At 40.6% G+C, this 20424-nt stretch overlaps 1 protein-coding gene across 3 annotated transcripts in view; it reads right to left on the bottom strand.

Moving 5' to 3' along the window:
• Window positions 1-20424, bottom strand: part of MAPRE3 (microtubule associated protein RP/EB family member 3) — a 169563-nt gene that overhangs the window by 89453 nt on the left and 59686 nt on the right. Inside the window, exon 3 of one of the 3 annotated variants that reach the window (XM_073625048.1) lies at window positions 3273-3400. The exons of the other annotated variants lie outside the window; for them this stretch is intronic. Within the exon in view, the coding sequence (XP_073481149.1) occupies window positions 3273-3346 (74 nt within the window). The 5' untranslated portion in view covers window positions 3347-3400. The remainder of the gene's footprint in view (window positions 1-3272; window positions 3401-20424) is intronic. 3 annotated transcript variants of the gene reach the window in all.

Raw genomic sequence — 20424 nt, 5'->3', positions numbered from 1 at the left:
CTATTACAGCGAGCAATCCCACTCTCTGCTGATCCGGGTGGCTTGCCTCTTCCTCTGCATAGGTGGGGCTGTATGGGGCACAGGCAGACCAGGCTGTATTGGGCACAGGTCACACTGTATGGGGCACAGGTCACGATGTATTGGGCTCAGGTCATGCTGCATTGGGCACAGGTCATGCTGCATTGGGCACAGGTCACACTGTATGTGGCATAGGTCACGCTGCTATGACACTAGGGCAGCTGTGGGGGGGGGCTGTTTGCAGGGGGGCCCCATACAACATTTTGCTATGGGGCCCTGCTATTTCTAGTTACGCCCCTGATTCCTATGGTTTGCAGATAGCAACGCACATGCGCTTCACATTCCATCCCAACACACAGATGCACCAAGTCTGCATAGAGATAAACATAAGAGATAATAAATGCATACAACACCATCATGCCAAACGTTTGGAAAAGGACCAGAATACATTAAAGCAAATTTCCTTCTGCAGAATTCTACAGCAGCAGCAAATCAGCCAATACAGCCAACTGCAACGGAGCAATGTGCCAGTCGTTTGCTGCAGATAAACGCCATCACAGGAAAGATTATGGACAAGCACAGAATATCGAAGCAAGACACTTAGACGGATGATGTGACACAGAAAATGACACAGCACACAGGCGGTCCAAGCAAACGGACACGACACAAGAAGCACAGACATCAGATTTACAGCTGATGAGAAGAACCACCCGGAGATCTAAGAGGTCAAGAAAACTATCAACCTGTAATCCTCAGCAGGAACAAAACAGATGTCTCCAAAGTCGTTCTGATTTTTCCTGTAGATCTATAATTCAGTTCTGTGACTAAAAAGATCCATATATTGTTTAGCATGTATATTACGATTACAAATCAGTCCAAGTGTCCCTAAACATAACAACAGCTTCCATACCAAATCAATCCATTTGTTAAATCAGTCCAATTAAAAAAAAAACAGGCACTTGATTAAAATATATGTATCGCCAAAACCTTTTATAGATTTGGCTAAAGTAGGGCAGGGTTTACCCACTCCCTCATTGAGTAGCCCCGATCCTCCTCTTCTGGGGTCCCCTACGAGCACTCTAGGGTACTCCTCTTCTCCATGTGCCACCATAGGAAGCCACTTCCCATAGCAAGCTGATAGCTGGTGGGGGACACGAGAAGAGGAGGATCAGGGCTGCTCTATGCAATACCACTGCACAGAGCAGGTGAGTATAACATATTTGTTATTAAAAAAAAAATGTAAAAAATCTAAAATCTAGGTTTAAAAAATCTAACCTTTAGATTTAACTTCCTAATTTAATTAAATTTCACTTTAACTTCCTGTCTTGAAGATGCAACAGAAAGTGAGAGGAAATTTCCCCAAAGTGATGGGAATTCTTAAACATCAAATTTTTTGTTCCCATTGGAAGATTCTTTCTCACCTATTGTTCTCATGACAACTCCAAATTTTCGGCTTTCCCCTTACTTTTTTTTTAAGTGACGGTGGTCACCTGAACAAACACAAGGGTGAATCTACCTGGAGGGGACACAGGCAGCAGAAAAACTTGGCAAAGATCTGGGTAATCAAGACTCTAACCAAGGTCTAAACCCTACCCTATAAATCTGGGAAAAATGTTTTGTCCTTACATACACTGTAAGTCAGTCTGGGTATGTATGAACAGGAAAATTACAACAACCCGAGCAAGCCAGTTGGGTGTTTCTCAATAGGTATAGCAAAGCCCCCAGGTCAAGTTAGTCTGACTATTCCTGAAAAGGTAAAGTACCAAAACCTGAACATGCCAGTCACAGTGTTCCCTAGTATGTAGAAACACCCATACAAGTCTTTCGATGTGTTCCTGAAGTTGCTTACAGCTCAATGACTAAACAAGTCCCATCATTCTTCAATGGGGACTTTACCAAAATCCAAACCAATCCGTTTAGAATGGTCCTGAATATAAATCAGTCTAGGTGTTGGTTGGTAGTTATAATACAACCCCAAGTTCAAGGTAACCTAGTGGGTGTTACACAGTTGTTACTATACATTTCTTCTACCTGGGCAAGTCTGGTATCCCTAAGTATCAAACAACCTTCTGACCAAGGCCTGGAAGAGGCAGAGCTGAGGCCCAACCATGTCGCCAGTGAAGAGGCCGCAAGTGAAGAGGCAAAGTTTCTGCAAGCCAGCCCAGAGTTGCCAGCCAGCCAGCCCAGAGTTGCCCACCAGCCAGCCCAGTTACCCGCCAGCCAGCCCAGAGTTGCCCACCAGCCAGCCCAGTTACCCGCCAGCCAGCCCAGAGTTGCCTGCCAGCCAGCCCAGAGTTACTGCCTAAACGTAAGTCAATTACTGTATAGTACTATAGACTTCACTCCCTGACCCCCCCCCCCACTACAGCCCATGGCCCCCCACTATAGGCGCTGATCCCCCCACTACAGCCCCTGACCCCCCTCTACAGCCCCTGGCCACCCAGAAGTGAAAAAAGGTATTATTGACCTTTAAGTACATTTTCGTTTTACATACATGCTTTGATCCAATTGTGTACTTAAAAGTGGGGTATACCTGTAATGTACTGCCCACCAAGTCAAACTGGGTGCTCCGAAACAAGTGAAGTACATCTCTCCCACCAAGTCATTCTGGGTGTTCCTGAACAAGTAAGTTCTCCCACCACGTTATCCAATAAGCTTCTAAATAGCCATCAAGACTAATACCCAATCAAGCCAGTCCAAGTTTACCTCAGCAACTTACACGAACATGTCATCCCCAGGTCTTCCTGGACTGGTAAAGAACAGCTCCCTAAATAAGTTCTTCTGTGAGTTCCTCACTAGTTACATGGACAAGTCAGTCCTTGTGTTTCTAAATAGGTAAGTTACAGCTCTCTCACCAAGTCAGTCTGCATGTTCCTCAACTAGATACCTGAACAAGTCAGTGCAGGAGTTCTAGAAAATGTAAAATACAACTTTTTGAAAACGTCATTCCAAGAGTTCCTTAACAGGTACCTAGTATTGACACCTGATGAAATCAGTCTGGGCTTCCCAAACAAGTATACCATAGGTACCTGAACAAGTCAATCCAGGCATTCCTGAGCCTATTACAATAGGTGTCCCCGAACAAATACAATACAGTTCTCTGACCACCTTACTCTGGGTGTTCCTGAACACACAGCTAACACAAGAGACCTGCACATCTTCTGCTCCTTCTAAACACAAATCAGCTGGCTATGGCTGAACACGAGCAGGTAACACAGGTTCATGCAGGGCAGCTGGTTCTGAACATAGTGCACCTGACTGGTGATCCAGAAGATTTCCTCCACTTTGGGAATGTATGGCTGGAAGAAGATGAAGAATGGGTGCTCATGATGATACCTGATTGATGACCTCCAAGCTGAGTTCTGGCACCACCCAGAGGACTCTATGGAGTTAAAAAAACAACAATGACCTACAGAACTGCAATTATTGTGTACAGCTGCTGATCTTTTCTATGTTACCATTCAAAAATGGTTTAAAGCGTGACTATTTAAAAACCTTCTGGCCAGAACAATAAAATAAAGGTTTCATTTAAAGTGGTTGTAAACCCTTACATATACCCAGTGAAGTGACTGGCCTCAGGTGATACACAGAGATGAAACAAATTCTCCTATATAAGTTGTACCTGTTTATATGCAGTCTTCCCTACTTCACATGCTTTCAAAGTGCTGAATTTATAACGCTTGTCTGAGAGTTCAGAAAAAAGGGGGCGGAGAGCTGAAGTTACGCTCAGTGAGGAGAGCTCTGAAAGCTGATTGGAGGGAAGAGACACACCCCCCTCCACACAGCACACAGGAACAGACATGAGGCCGTAAATCTACTGGAGATCCTTCCCCTGTCACCATTTTTCACTTGGTGTCAGGAAAACTTGTCAGAAGTGATTCATGCTTATAGCAGAGGAACAAAGCAACAGACAGAAATGACAGTTAGTGCTCTGGATTGAGGCAAGTACACACTATAGAGGGATATGCTTTGTTCATTTTTCATATCTGAGGTTTACAACCACTTTAAAGCGTAACTCCACTTTTGTTCAGAAAAAAACATTCCCCCTGGGTGATCTATGTACATTGCAAGGATTATAACAACCTTTGTTGCAGATTCCTACCTTTTGTTATTCTGAAGAAATCCATGTGTGTTTATCTGTGCCTCTGTTCTAAGTGAGTCTAATGGGAGTGCTTTCATAATTATCAGTCAGCTGTGGCAACTAAAGAGCACTTATGAGGAAATCTGCTGGGCCTGCATCCCTTTAGAGTGTTCCTATTGGGAGTATCTCACCAAAAATGACATTTTTGTTGCAGGGGATGCCTGAAATCTGACTTATAGGCAGACTTCTGGAAAAATTGCTGAGCCAATCACACAAGCAGAAAATGATGTTTCTGGGGAGTGGTCAGTACACACTCTGTGTACAGAACAACTCCAGGTAGTCATATTGCATTGCATTTATAGAAAATTACAGCGGCTGCAGATTGAAAAGGAAACGTCATTTTTAATAACATTCAATTGCAATATGACTTGTGTCGCAATTGTATACGCTATATTATTTTTTTCTTTATTTGCTTTTTTTTTTTCCCACGAAAGTGGAGTTACCCTTTAACTGCTTGCCGACCAGCGCACGACGATGTACGTCGGCACAATGGCACGGCTGCGTAAATGGGCGTACCTGTACGTCCCCTTTGAGATGCGGCTTAGTGGGCGTGAGCATGCCCGCGGGTCCCGCGGACTCAATGTCCACCGGGGGCCCGCGATCGTGGATGGGGAGATGCCTATGTAAACAAGGCATTTCCCTGTTCTGCCTAGCAACATGACAGGGATCTACTGCTCCCTGTCATCAGGAGCAGTGATCTCTGTCATGTTGTAGTGAGCCCATCCCCCTCAGATTTAGAATCACTCCCTAGGACCCCTTGATCGCCCCCTAGTGTTTAACCCCTTCCCTGCCAGTGTCATTTACACAGTAATTAGTGCATTTTTATAGCACTGATCGCTATATAAATGTCACTGGTCCCAAAATATTGTCAAAAGTGTCCGATGTGTCCGCCGCAATGTCGCAGTCAGGATAAAAATCGCAGATCGCTGCCATTACTATTAAAAAAAAATAATAAAAATGCCATAAACCTATCCCCTATTTTGTAGACGCTATAACTTTTTACCAAAAATATGCAGAATACATATCGGCCTAAACTGAGAAAATTTTTTTTTTTACATATTTTTTGAGGATATTTATTAGAGCAAAAATATTGCTTTTTTTTCAAAATTGTCGCCCTTTTTTTGTTTATAGCGCAAAAAATAAAAACCACAGAAGTGATCAAATACCACCAAAAGAAAGCTCTATTTGTGGGGAAAAAAAAGGACGTCAATTTTGTTTGGGTGCAAAGTCGCACAACTGCGCAATTGTCAGTTAAAGTGACGCAGTGCCGTATCGCAAAAAGTGCTCTGGTCAGGAAGGGGGTAAAATCTTCCGGGGCTGAAGTGGTTAAGGAAAAACTGAAATCCAACATTTACTTCTGTTACCACATGGCAACAACTTCACTTTCCGCATCACCACCTGAATGGGCATTGTTTTGTAACTGCTTTTGGCTAAAAATTTTACATAAAATGTATAAAATATTTAAGCAAGCCTTAGGTTATACAATTTTCTTTCCTTCCACTATAGGTGGAAGGAAAAAAAAATTGCTGGATTCCCCCAACACAGTCATTCCCGCTGCGTTATTGTGCTCTGTCGGCAGGGAGCATTCCCTGCCGGCAGAACACAATGATCTCCGATAGCTATAGCCACTGACAGTGATTGCATGCAAAAATCTGACAGGATGGCTATCGGGATGACAGGATAGCTGTACTGAAGTCGAATGATGGATCAACGTCAGTATAACCAGTCTGTCCATAGATGGATTGATTTGAGATTAATTCGATCCAGTGATGGCCAGCTTTAGTTCACCTGTGGCACAGTTTTTTCCTGTTGGTGATAGTTCAGTAATACTTGACACTTAGGTGGAAAAAAATCTTAAAGATTTGCAGTCCCAAGTATTGCCAGATACTATACATTTCTGAAAAATAAAGAGGCAATCCTCTCAAGTACCTTATTTCATGCTCCAGTCATCAAGCACAGCTATCTGCCACCTCATTGTTTGTGTTACTATTGCCGCAACAGAGGGTTGCACTGATATCAGTTTTTTACCGGAGAGTACGAATACCGATTCTGACCTGGCCATTTTATAGATAGGCAACTCCTATCCTCATATTGATTAGTGGTTCTAAATTAATAACTACTGCAGTAGGGAACAGACACAAAAGATACACTCCACATCTTTCCAAATAACCGTTCTGCTTTATTATGACGCAACTGAAGGTTTTTATATGCATGATTACGTAGGTATCACATTAATATTACACATTTACGTTTATGGTAACAAAGGGCGTAACATAGGCAGACTAATTCTAATCGGGACTCGAAAGAATGTAACATGTGCTGAAAACATTATTAGTGCCGTGTGCACAGTGAGTGCAGTGTGCAATACATAGAAAACAGAATACAAATATATACAGAACTTACAAATTTCCTTTACAATACTTTCAGTCAAGTACTCGCCGATTGCCATTGATACCGATTCTGATGTTGGTATTGGTGCAACCCTAGTTTTACTGTTATCATAAGAACAGAGATTTAATGAAGAAGAAAATTATACTGTATATTTTAGCAAATGTTAGTGATTGGCCCCTCAGATCTTCCCTAATGAACTAAAGAAAGTCATACATGGATCAAAATTCAGTCGGTTTAGCAGGGAACAGCCAAATTTTGATCCATGTACGGGTGGCTGGTTGTACAGCAGTCGATCTACCGACTGACTTCTGTACAACCACCCTGTCAGGTTTTCCTGAACAATCAGTGCCGCCAACTATAGCTCACAGCACTGATCAGTGTATTCTGATGGTGGTGAAATCTCCTCACCATCAAAACATAATAGCTTAGAGGGAGTGATTGAATTTTAAAAGCAGCGGCAAGCCTGCTGATCTCAAAGGTTTTCTGATGTGACTGAACACCCCTGCTTTTAGAAATTAAACATCAAAACAGTGCTACCGACTTCTAAATACTGCATTTCACTATATAAGCTGGGTTTACTGTTAAAAATAGCTGTGAAAAGCAAGACTCCGGTGGGTGTATAAGGATGTCCGCTTCCCGACTTCTAACTCCAGGCTACTCCGGTGGGTGTATAATAAGGATGTCCACTTCCCGACTTCTAACTCCAGGCTACTCCGGTGGGTGTATAATAAGGATGTCCGCTTCCCGACTTCTAACTCCAGGCTTACTGACGAGTGCGGGTGTACCAAGATGGCCACAAGGCAATGTCACTTCGGCTGTGCATCGCGCATGCGCAGTAGGCCGGGTAGCGGCTATCTGTTAGAACACAGGCATTTAGGAATCAATACAGCAGTACTGTTCTGCTGGGAGAGAGATTAATGTACCTATGTGGAGAAGAAGAGTTTTGGCAGATCAACAGGTATTTCTCTGTATATACAATGGGGTTGATTTACTAAAACTGGATGCAAGCTGTGCATGGTAGCCAATCAGCTTCTAACTTCAGCTTGTTCAATTAAGCTTTGACAAGAAAAAAAGAAAAAGCTGGAAGCTGATTGGTTTCTATGCAGAGCTGCACCAGATTTTGCACTTGTCAGTTTTAGTAAATCAACTTGAATGTGTTTAACCTCTTGCCGAACCGCCCCACATATATATACTGCTTGGCGGCGGCTCTTCTGGCCAAAATCACGTAAAGGGACGTGATTTCGCGCTTCCGGTTCTGTAGCATGCAGATGCACCGCTGGCGATCAGCTCCCACTGTGATTATACACAGTGGGAGCCAATCTGCGGGTCCGGCGGACCCCATGTCTGCCGGGACCCGCCAATCTCTCCCGAGGGAGGCAGAACTGCGGTCTACCTATATAAACATGGCAGAGAAAAAAATCTCCCCTAGGCTCAAGAAATGTGCAAAGGTCAGGAATAATAGTATTAAATATATTGTATTTATTAGTATCAAAAAACTATTTAAAATAAACTAACAGTATAAAACATACATACAAAAGACATGAAAAATGTGGTCTGTGACCACAAGGCAAAAAAACACTTATGCCCCGTACACACGGTCGGACTTTGTTCGGACATTCCGACAACAAAATCCTAGGATTTTTTCCGACGGATGTTGGCTCAAATTTGTCTTGCATACACACGGTCACACAAAGTTGTCGGAAAATCCGATCATTCTGAACGCGGTGACGTAAAACACATACGTCGGGACTATAAACGGGGCAGTGGCCAATAGCTTTCATCTCTTTATTTATTCTGAGCATGCGTGGCACTTTGGCTGTCGGATTTGTGTACACACGATCGGAATTTCCGACAACGGATTTTGTTGTCGTAAAATTTTATATCCTGCTCTCAAACTTTGTGTGTCGGAAAATCCGATGGAAAATGTCCGATGGAGCCCACACAAGGTCGGAATTTCTGACAACACGCTCCGATCGGACATTTTCCATCGGAAAATCCGACCGTGTGTACGGGGCATAAGTGGGAGTACAAATATTGTATGTAAACCAATCGCCTATATAAACAAGGCAGATCGCCATTCTGTGAAAAGAGAAGACAGAGATCCTGTGTTTCTGCCAGGCAGGAACACGGATCTCTGTCTTCTCACAGTTAAAGCACCTCCCCCACACAGTTAGAAAGCACTACCTAGGGTCACATTTAACCCTTTCATTGCCCATGATGTTAACCTCTTCCTTGCCAGTGTCACTAGTACAGTGACAGCGCATATTTTTTAGCACTGATCACTGCATTAGTGTCACTGGTCTCCAAAAAAGTGTCACTTAGTGTCTGATTTATCCACCACAATTTCAGTCTCGCTATAAGTCGCTGATCGCCGTCATTACTGGTAAAAATGTATTAATGAATTATTTAAAATGCCATAAAAAATATCCCATGGTTTGTAGACGCTATAACTTTTGCGCATACCAATCAATTTACGCTTATTGGGATTTTTTTTTACCAAAAACAAGTAGCAGAATACATATTGACCCAAATAATGAAGAAATTAGATTTTTAAAAAAAATTTTTTACATCATTGGATGTGTTTTATAGCAGCAAAGTAAAAAATATTGGGTTTTTTCAAAAATTTTGTTGGACTAGATCAGTGGTCTCCAAACTGAGGCCCTGGGGCCGGATGTGGGCCTTTGCTTGACTTTTTCCGGCCCTTGAGGCACCATCTCTCCCACTGATATGAGACACTATTCTGCCAACTGACACCAAGGACTGGGCACCATTTCTCCCACTGACACCAACAATGGGGCACCATTCCCTCTAATGATGCCATCGATGGGGCACTATTCCTCCCACTAAAACCAATAATGGAGATGTTTACGCCCACTTTTGCCAGGAAAATTTTCAGTGCTGCTGGCCACAGTCCGGTACCCCTAAAGTCTGAAGGACAAAAAACTGGCCCCTTGCTTAGAAAGTTTGGAGACCCCTGGATTAGATGGTCACATTTTCAGCCTATGTAAACATGAAAAATGTAACACGAGAGATCCCTGTGCTAAGTCATTATATGAAGCTACAAAGAAGGAGAGGAGTCGTGACCTGAATCATACAGAGCTGCGAAAGAGGTGTTCTAAGAATCTACAGAAGCTTCCAAGAATAGATATGACATCAGCAATTACCACCCTAGGTGGAAATCATTGTAGCAGATGTCCATACATTGCAAAAATCTGCTCTATGAAAGTACTACTATGCCTACAATGACAAACATACATGGTATATTTAGAGCATTATCTCCATTTTATATACAACCTTTTTGTCACTGTACATTTGGACTCAAACAGTGGGGCAGATAACAAAATTCCATCTGGGAGAAAGCCAAGATAGGCCATAAAAAGGAAACTGTTACATTTATAAACATGAAGAGGTAAATACGCTACCAGTGTCCTAAACCTCTCATAACTCCATGCCTGAAATTACCTCCTAAACCTAACAATTAAAAGTAGAAAAATGTGGAAAGTGCGTAATCAGAGTCAAACATCACCTGCTGACCATCAACTGTCCAACCTCACTCACTGTCTCCAAGCTTCTAGGTCAGGCAATCCATGGGCAGCAACTGTTGGACTTCAAGTAACTTCTGTCTCCCCCTCTCTAAACTTTCTAAATGAAGTGGCAAACTCTGACAAAGGTCCTAAAGATAAATACAGGTACTTAGAAAATATAAAAAAGCAATCTTGAAAGCTGGCCCAAAATGTAGCAATGTTGGGCACCATGTAGCAACATGTAGGCAACTTCAACCATTTGAGTGCTAATACCAACAAAAAAAGAAATGACTGACCTGCAAATGCTCAGTTCTATGGAATGAAGAGGATTTTATACATTGAAAGGAAGATTCAAATTACATAGAAAGAAAACATGAACACTATCTAGTAATCTGATAGAAAACAATCAGATCTTCCGCCATGTTTAAATGGAATTTCTTCAACTCAGATTCCCATAAATCAACCAAGAAAAGGTGGACTATTCATTCAATTCTTTTCACTGGCAAATAGAATCTATAATGAGATCCTATTGCAACATGTATGGAAATATAGAGTTCAAACCCAAGCCGAAAAAAATTCACAAATAAATCTGGTTATTTTTTGCTAAATGTTATAAGTCAAGTTATCGGCGCAAAATGTCATTCAGGGGAATGCAATAAAGTAATAATGTCACCTTTCTGGTGGTATAGCCTCTTTAACACAGCCTTCACAGCTTTGCACCAGTTTCGGTACCAGTACCGTCACATGTGCCACATTCAGGTAGCTCTTATTAACACCACTTTTAGAATCTGTCACTATGGCTGTGATAGTTTCTCAAAGAACTACCAGCAGTAGTAATTAGGAGAAATCTTCCTGCATGGATGGTGCAAACAAGTAATATGTAGATATCCACTCACCAGATGTTGTAGATCCTACTACCATACAGCAGAAAGGATCATAAGAAAAGATCATACGATGGACTCCTCGTAGTGTGATACCGTAGGGTATTTTATCAAAAGCCTCAATGGCTACAAATGCAAGTAAAACAATAAAACAATGTATCCTCCTTTGCGAATCACCGCAAATGACAGACGCAATGGAAGCCGCAAGACCCACAGTAGAGTCAGCGTGCGTTCCACCAGGACGTGACGTAGCTCAACATGTGTTCCATTCTTACACATTTCGCCATCTAACATGACATCATCAGAAGCTTCTGATGACATCTCGTTAGATGATGAAACGTGTCATCCAAGGGTCATTTAAAGACCCTTGGAGGTCGGGGAGACCCCACAAGCACTTATGATCCTTTCTGCCGTATGGTAGTAGGATCTACAACATTTAGTGAGTGGATATCTACATATTACTTGTTTGCACCATCCATGCAGGAAGATTTCTCTTCATTTGAATCATCCAGGATCTTGTTTGGAACTTTGTTTTTCATACTTGGACTTTTTCATAATCATGTTTCACAGTTTATAGTTTTTTAGTAGTTACCATTCACATTTAATATTTATTAATTACACTTTGTGGCGCGGAATTATTTACTTATTCACTGGTTTGGTTCCAAAAAAGGAAAAATATTTTCTATTATTTTTTTGGGATTTTTATTCACGCAGCCATGGATGTCTTTAATTTTATGAAAGGACGCCAGATTAACATTGAAGACATCTTTCAAAAAGCACCCAGCCCTAATCTAGATCTTGAAATAGGTTTTAAACAATTACAATCAGATATGGAGAAACAAGTTAGGCTGTGGTGGGACATAGCCTCTTTTGATTTATATATAGAAAAAAACCTCACCCCCAGGAGACTACGGTGGGATATTAACCCCAATGATGGAGTTGAGGATCCAACCCTTTTAGACGAATGGTTCCAGTTTTTCAATGCTTGCGAACAAAAACTCATGCAAATGATGGTTAGGAGGCGTCAAGCCAAGGGACGCATCCTTGAAGCCAAAATTTCTGAGCTTAAAGAAAAAATGGAGCCATTCCAAGGAACCAAGGAGTTTTTAGATAAAGCCCAACAGTTGCATACCCATTTGTCCAAATATGATACTGACATTCAGCAGAAGAAACTTAAGAAATACCAGAGAGATATTAAGGATTTTGAACAGAATCAGGTGTACAAGTGGCAAACTGATTTAATCCCAAACAATCCCAATGCACCCCCAGCTGAGCGTGACCTGGAGATGCATAATGCGGTTAGTCAATTAACCAAAGATTTCAACAAGAGGGCGACTCCTCACACTTCAGTGAGAACTCCTAATAAAGCAGTCTCTCACCCTAAAAATAATCCCCCTCAGAGGGGTAGAAATTACCCCCCACAGAATCACAATAATTATCCTTATCCAGCACCTTATGTGGTACCTACACATAACAGATTTGCACCTCTGTCTAATAGACCATCTGATTATGATTATCAATATCATAATCCAGAACCTAATTATTATCAACCTAGAGGAAATTATAGAGGTAACCATCGAGGTCGACCCTATAATTCATACAATTATCATCAACCAGGGGGGGAATGGAGGGAATGGAAAGGACCCTACAGGATCCCACCCACTACACCCCAATATTCCAAAGAATCTACAGAAAAAGAGGTAGTAGAGGGAGAAGGAGAAAGAAAAAGAAAACGGGACAATTAAATACAGGGATTTTCAATTTATCTGGAGTAGATCTTTCAGAGGAAGAATTACTAGTATTATCGCAAGGGTTAAAATTTGCACCTAGCAAAAATATCAACAAGTTTGATGTATTTGTTGATATAGAGAAATTTATCAGGAAACTGAATATTAAAAAACATTTTTCTTCACAACTAAATACCCCTTCCCCTCCCAATGGGATTGAGACCACCTATTTGCACAGTGGACTCAAGAATAATTCAGTATTCAATCCTAAGAAAAGTACACATCACCATATAGAAGTGTTCAAAAATATGGTTCAAGAGGAAGTAAGATCATTAAATATCCCAAAACTTAGTACCAATCAGTCTATCCGTGAAGGTATTAAAAAAATTAGAAGATAATAAACAAATAGTGGTCCGACCAGCGGATAAAGGGGGAGGAGTAGTAGTCCTCAGCAAAGAGAATTATAATTTGGAGATGCAAAGATTATTACAAGATACCACCACCTATAAACCCTTGTTGTCAGACCCCACACCACAATATATAGCACAGCTCTCTTGTTGGGTAAACAAGGGTCTACAGTTAAATATTCTCAATAAAAAGGAAGCCCATTATCTTATTCCCCGAGCTCCACGTATTCCAGTTTTGTATATATTACCTAAGATACATAAATGCAAAGAAAAACCTCCTGGCCGACCCATATTAAGTGGGATAGGGTCTCTATATTCCCGTGTAGGAGAGTATTTGGACATTTACCTACAGCCATTGGTTATCTGTGGACGATCATATTTGAAGGATAGCCGAGCCCTGATTCAATCCCTACAAGGTATTACAATATCTGCTAACACTCTTTTAGTGACTATTGATATAGAATCACTCTATACCAATATTAAACAACAAGATGCTCTGGTAGCAGTGAAACTAGCACTCATGGACCAATCAAAACTCAAATTGTTGCAAATAGAATTTCTGGTTGAAGGACTTAGGTTGGCTATGGGGAATAACTATTTCTGGGCACTTCACCAGTTTTTCAATCAAGTAAAAGGAGTTGCTATGGGGGCTAGGTATGCCCCCAGTGTAGCAAATATAGTGCTCAATAAATGGGAACAGGAAACCATCTATTACCAACCTAATAAATCGTTAAAGTACTACAAAAGGTACATTGACGACGTCATTCTTTTGTGGGAGGGCACTATGTTTGATTTCCAAAAATTCCTTTCGGGTCTGAACAACAACTCCTATGGACTTAAGTTCACTGCTGAATCCAGTTGGGGCACTATTAATTATCTAGATCTTACTTTAACCAAACGAGGGGATAGGTTGGTCTCTAAAACTTTTTTCAAGGCTACTGACCGCAATGGATTTGTACCAGTCAATAGCTGTCACCACCCACAATGATTAGGAGCAGTCCCGAAGGGGCAGTATATGCGCATCAGGAGAAATTGTGATGACATTACTGACTACCATACACAATCCGAGATCCTCACCAATAGGTTTCATGAGAAGGGCTACCCTCTAAAAAATCTTATTAAGACCAAAAACCAAGTTTCGGCTATGAATAGGGACTCCCTTCTAGTTTCTAAGGACAAAGCTCCCTTTTTGGGAGACATCTCCTTTATATCAGGTTTTCATCGTCAATACAAGGGAGTGGAAAAAATATTCCAAAAATACTGGCCTATACTTTGTAAAGATAGAGACCTACAGAATATACTCCCCCCCAGACCGAAGTTTATCTATAGACGGGCACCGGTACTTAGGAACATAATAGCCCCCAACGTACCCGATCCTCCTAAGAAACCCTCTACTTTTCTGGACGGATCGGGTTTCCATTACTGCACTAGATGCAAAGCTTGTCGTACCACCAACCGAGTATGGAAAAAGATTTCTAAATTTCATTCCAAAGTCACCCAACAAGAATTCTCTATAAAACCCCTGATTACTTGTAATTCCAGCTATGTCACATATGTGCTGGAGTGCCCATGTTCAATCCAATATGTGGGGCTCACTACCTGCAAATTGAGGGTTCGTATCAATGAACATGTAGCTAACATTTCCAAAGGTTTTTTGAATCACAGCGTATCACGCCACTTTCGTATGGTCCACAATAGGGACCCTCGCTTACTCACTTTTTACGGTATAGATAAGATTGCCCCCAATTGGAGAGGCACCGATCTCAAACAGGCTGTTTCCCAAAATGAGACCCAGTGGCTGTACCGTTTACAAACGATGCAGCCACACGGCTTTAATATCGAACTGGACATAAATTGTTTTTTGACCAATGATTAAGTTTTCTTTGTTCAATCTTTTTAAGACCAATTTCTCCTCTGAATTATCGATCCAATCTAATCGGTACCAAATTTCGGATGCTGTTTTTTTGAGGGTTTACACACACTTATTTCCATTATCTAATTTGTTTTTATTCATGCAACTGTTGGGTATCTGTCATCAATTTTTTTAACTAATTTTAATTATGAGAATGTCATCATTTAGGTTTATATTTTATATTAATTTTCATTAGTTGTTTATTTTCAATAGCCAAGAGCGGGATAAATATGCCATCTCAATTATGGTGTCCCTTTGAATTATATTTCCTATTAATACCAGATTTTTCAAAGGTATACTAACTCGTTGTGGAAGTTTATTGAACCGCTGTGATTGCGGATGTTGCTGGAGACGGTTGTGCGGTGTTCTGAATAAGGCACTGAGGCTGTGAAGCATTCAACCCCTCCCCTTATGCAAATTTAACATTATTTAAACTATCTCCTAAGTGACCAAAGTACGCTTCCTGAAGACGTGTTTAACGAAACGTACGTCGAGGCGGTACTTGGTCACGCAAATTACATCACATCCGGCTTCCGTGGTTCGTTTGTCCGTCAAGGTTGGAACGCACGCCGTTGCCGCGACCATCTGAGAATCCTTCCCCATAGAGCCGATTTCCTCACTCTAACAGATACGCTTCCCAGCCTCAGTGCCGGGCGATGGCACCTTTTATGTGAGTAGCCATTTGGCTATGTTTGTTTTTATTTGTATTTTTAATAAACGGTGTTACACTATGTTCGGTTCCTCTCCATCTATTTTATATCCCATGCGTGAGACCCTGTGATGTGAGGACAAGATTTTGGTTTATTTCTCTCCATTGCAGCAAGCATTATCTTGCTAAAGCCTATTTGACCTTTTTTTAACTAAATTGGTCAACTCCATCTGGTAAGCGTACACCTATTCCCATGAACACATTGGTGTGTTGTTTTCAGTGATGGTGAAGGGATTTTGCTGCTCACGTTTGTTGATATCAAGATTCACACCAGGATTTCATCACAATCAACCTTTGAGTTTTTTGATGGACTCTTTACTTTTATTGCTTATTTGATATATTGAATATTTCTTTTTGGTTATTATATGTTAAGATCACTATTGAACACATTTATATATTTCCTGTTTTCAGGTTTATGTTTTTGTATATTCAAAATTCTTCTCCACTTAGGCAGGCTGTTATTTATTATTTGAATTTATCTGTCAGTTTACACTGAACAACTTTGATGTATTAGTTTTTTCATTCATATACATTTTTCTAGCGCTCCCCTACCCCTCTTTTTTTCTCACATTTATGCATCAATGATTTTATTCATTTTTGTTTTAGGGTGTAGCTGCACTATTTAATATTTATTAATTACACTTTGTGGCGTGGAATTATTTACTTATTCACCATTCACATTATCAAATTTTTCTTGGTCACATGGTTTACATTTATTTATGATTATCCTTTTCATTTCCAATACTTATATTTAATAATTTTTGGGGATTGGCAAACACTGTTTGTACAATAGGCTGTGCACTTTTACATACAATTTATTTAATTTGAACGGCAGCTGCTATCATATTATTTGTATGGTTTAAATGATTCTTTGGCCTGGGTGGTTTGATTTACATAGCAGTAATTAAGACCAACTCCAAATTGGAGTACAGAGAGGTGGTGGTATGTGAATGTGACAGCTTCCTACACAGGGCTAGTGGTTGCCGGGATGCTGGAGGCCGCCAACTTCCTAGCACCTGATGACTTATCCCCAGCTCTGTTCAGCTGTATCCAGGAGATTCTTTGGCCTACAGCTAAAAGTAAACAAAGGGGCAGGGTGCTTGCTGACATCCTTACCCAAACATGGCAATGGCTATATCTGAGTAATGATAGGGAGCTGGCAGCCAAATGGGGCCAGGCATACGTACTTTGTTGCTAGGGCGCTGCAAATCCGACAGCATCATAGAAACCAAGTGCACAGTGCTTTGTGATTGAATCTGTGCTGAGTATACATGGTATAGATACTCCTACCTCAGTGCCACCCCCCACTACGCCTCTGATAAATACATGTACCTGTCTCAATCTGACAGGATGCAGTCACTGTTCGCCCCGTTCCACAAAAGTTGATTTTAAGGCCTCAGGCAAACTGGGGCTCTTCTAAATGCTTTTCTCCTGGCAGGAGAAAAGCAGCTGCAAAAACGCTTCTAAGCTCCATGTTTTCAAGTGCGTTTTGGAGCGTTTAGGCATGTCAAGTGCTTGGGCGTTTATTCATTTCATTGGCCAGAGTATTAACTAATTCTGGCCACTGAAATGAAAAAAGCAAAATGCTCAAGAGCTAAAAGCACCTAACGCTAATGTGCATTTAGACGCATTTACCCGTGTTTAGGCGTGTCAGCCTTTTTTTTCTACTCAAAAGCTCCTCTCCTGAATGCATAAGTGATAGGTGTTCTTTCTGCCTGTAAACTCTTCTGCCTCTAAACTTCTGAAATTGTCTATAGTGTGCATGGACGCATTGGGGTTGATTTACTAAAGGCAAATAGACTCTGCAATTGCAGTTGCTCCAGAGCTTATTAAATGAGGTAAAGATTCCCTATTCAAAGACTACCCAATCACATGCAAGGAAAATAAAAAATAAATAAAAAAACAGCATTTTTGCTTGCACATGATTGGACGATGGAAGTCAGCAGAGCTTCTGCTCATTTACTAAGCTCTGGAGCAAGTGCTCTTGCAGAGTGCAAAGTGCACAGTCCATTTGCCTTTAGTAAATCTACCACATAGGCAAACATGGAAGGGAGTTTACAGGTAAAGGAAAAAAAATGCTTAAAGCGGGGGTCCACCTATCTATCGTTTTTTTTTTTTGGAGTTCATTCACAAACTTTTCTTCTCATGATTATCTACTCACATGTTCAGTGTAATAAGTCCGCCTGTGTCCGATTTCGTTGTAAAGAATAACTTATAAAATTCACTGAAGGCGGTTTCCATCTTCATTGTGGGCATTTGAAGCCCACAAGCATGTATTTCCTGGATGCGGTGAATGCTGTGCTCCCAGCATTCACTGAGATGTTGTGATGACGCTGTTGCACAATGCATGCTGGGAAGCCTGGGACTAGCTCCCAGGGGACTGTGGGAGGTCTGGGAGAGGCTAGAAACACGCCTACTCTCATGGGAGGAAAACCAGGAAGTGCTAAGAAGATTAGAAAAAAAAAGGTAATTGCAGCAATTTAAATTTTTTTACACAGCATGTCAGCATCTAGGCAAGGAAGAGAATGCATAGAGATAATGTTCAAAATTTGGGTGGAACCCCGCTTTAAATGCCTGAAGAAGCAGCTTTCCAAGTGGAAAATGATTGGCACTTGCAGGGTCAATGTGCAATTCATGAGGTCCCCATTTAAACCACTAAAATATGGTTTAGAAAATAGTTACAGTCAACTGGGATGGACCAGAACTCTCCAAATCGTTGTACCTTATAAATGTGCAGCTTTATTTTATTTTTTAAATCAGCGATATGGCTGCATCTCACTGCTTTTAAAATAAGTCTTTTCCCAACCTAGTTAAAGTAAGTCCCTTATAAAAGACACCGTCGCTGACCGCCATCAGAATATGCTAATTACCTGGCTATATGCTGATCCTTTGGCTTAAAGCGCACCTTAATTAGTTTAAAAGTCAATGGTCTTCCGTGTAATAACACACAACACCAGATGCATGCTACTACCTTCATTAGTCAGAAAACCCTCTTCTGTGCTCCTCTCTGATTTAGTTTCAGATTGTTACTGGAGAATGGTTTCTTTTTTGATGATTTTTTTAGATTTTATATATTGCCTTCACATGAAATGGTGGTGCAGAAAAATCAAAACAAGCTTTATAGGTGTATTCAATAACACAGGTGGGTATGCAATCCTCAAATCATTGGATAACAAAGTATTTGTATACACTAAAAATCCCATAGTCCATCTTAACAAAACAGAGGGTGGCTATGTTCCTATGTATAGTGGGATTATGGTGAAGGAACACAGCCACCCTCTAACAGGAAGTCAGATCACAGCATCAAACAAAAGAATTTAGAAGTTTGACCTCTAGCCGACCAGCTAGAGCTGCAAGATTCTGGCCAAAATGAGGAATCACAATTTTTTTGCTTAGAATAAAAAGATCATGATTGTCTCACGATTCTCGCGACGTAAAATCTTTCACATTATACAAAAAAAATTGGGCTAACTTTACTGGTTAGTTTTTTTTTTTTTTAATTTATTAAAGTCATTTTTTCCAAAAAAATTGTATTTGGAAGACTGCTGCGCAAATACAGTGTGACATAAAATATTGCAACAACCACCATTTTATTCCCTAGGGTCTCTACTAAAAAAAATGTATATAATGTTTGGGGGTTCTAAGTAATTTTCTAGCAAACAAAAAAAAAGATTTTAACTTGAAACCAACAAATCTCAGAAAAAAGGTTTAGTTTAAATAAAAAAAGTCCCTAAATCTATCCCATGGTTTGTAGACGCAATAACTTTTGTGCAAACCAATCAATATACGCCTACTGCAATTTTTTTTACCAAAAATATGTAGAAGAATATATATCAGCCTAAACTGATGAATACTTTTTATATATATATATATATATATATATATATATATATATATATATATATATATATTATAGCTTAAAGTAAAAAAAAAAAAAAAAAAAAAAAGTTTTGTTTTTTTTAAATTGTTGGTCTTTTTTTGTTTATAGCGCAAAAAATAAAAAACGCAGAGGTGTTCAAATACCACCAAAAGAAAGCTCTATTCCTGGGTAAAAAAGGACATCAATTTTGTTTGGGTACAATGTCGCATGACCGCGCAATTGTCAGTTAAAATGTCGCAGTGCCGTATCGCAAAAAATGGCCTGGTCATTAAGGGGGCAAATCCTTCCGGGGCTGAAGTGGTTAAAGGAGGCAATAAAAGTTACTTTTTGAGTAAAAAATACATACAGTACTTGAATAAAAAATATTTTTTAAACCAGAGTTTAGTGTCACTTTAAAGCGGGATTCCGGACGTAAAGAAAAAAATAATTAAAAGTCAGCAGCTACAAACCCTGTAGCTGCTGACTTTAAATAAGTACTTACCTGTCCTGGGTGCCTGTGATGTCGGCCGCCCAAGGCCGACCCGTCCCTCGGCTCTCGGGTCCCGGCACCGCCATCCTAGGTATAGGAAACAGGCAGTGGAGCCTTGCGGGCAGCGCTCTATGAATGGCCCCGTGGTGTTCTGGGAACACACACAGTTCCCAGAAGACAACGGGCCTCGGAAAAGGAAGAGGCGGATTAGGAAGACTGCCTAGCAATAAGGGTTTAGGTAAGTTTAAAAAAATTATTTTTTTTTTTCCAATGTTTTTTTGTAATTTTTTTTAGGATTTTTGGTGAATTTTTTTTTTCAGGGTGGCCCTCCACTTTAAACTTTATGAATGAAGTGGTTGTGTGTA

This window comes from Aquarana catesbeiana, linkage group LG04, assembly GCF_042186555.1.
Source record: "Aquarana catesbeiana isolate 2022-GZ linkage group LG04, ASM4218655v1, whole genome shotgun sequence".
Classification (NCBI taxonomy): domain Eukaryota; kingdom Metazoa; phylum Chordata; class Amphibia; order Anura; family Ranidae; genus Aquarana; species Aquarana catesbeiana.
The sequence above is the reverse complement of the archived record's forward strand: the minus strand, read 5'-3'. Positions and strand labels throughout refer to the sequence as shown.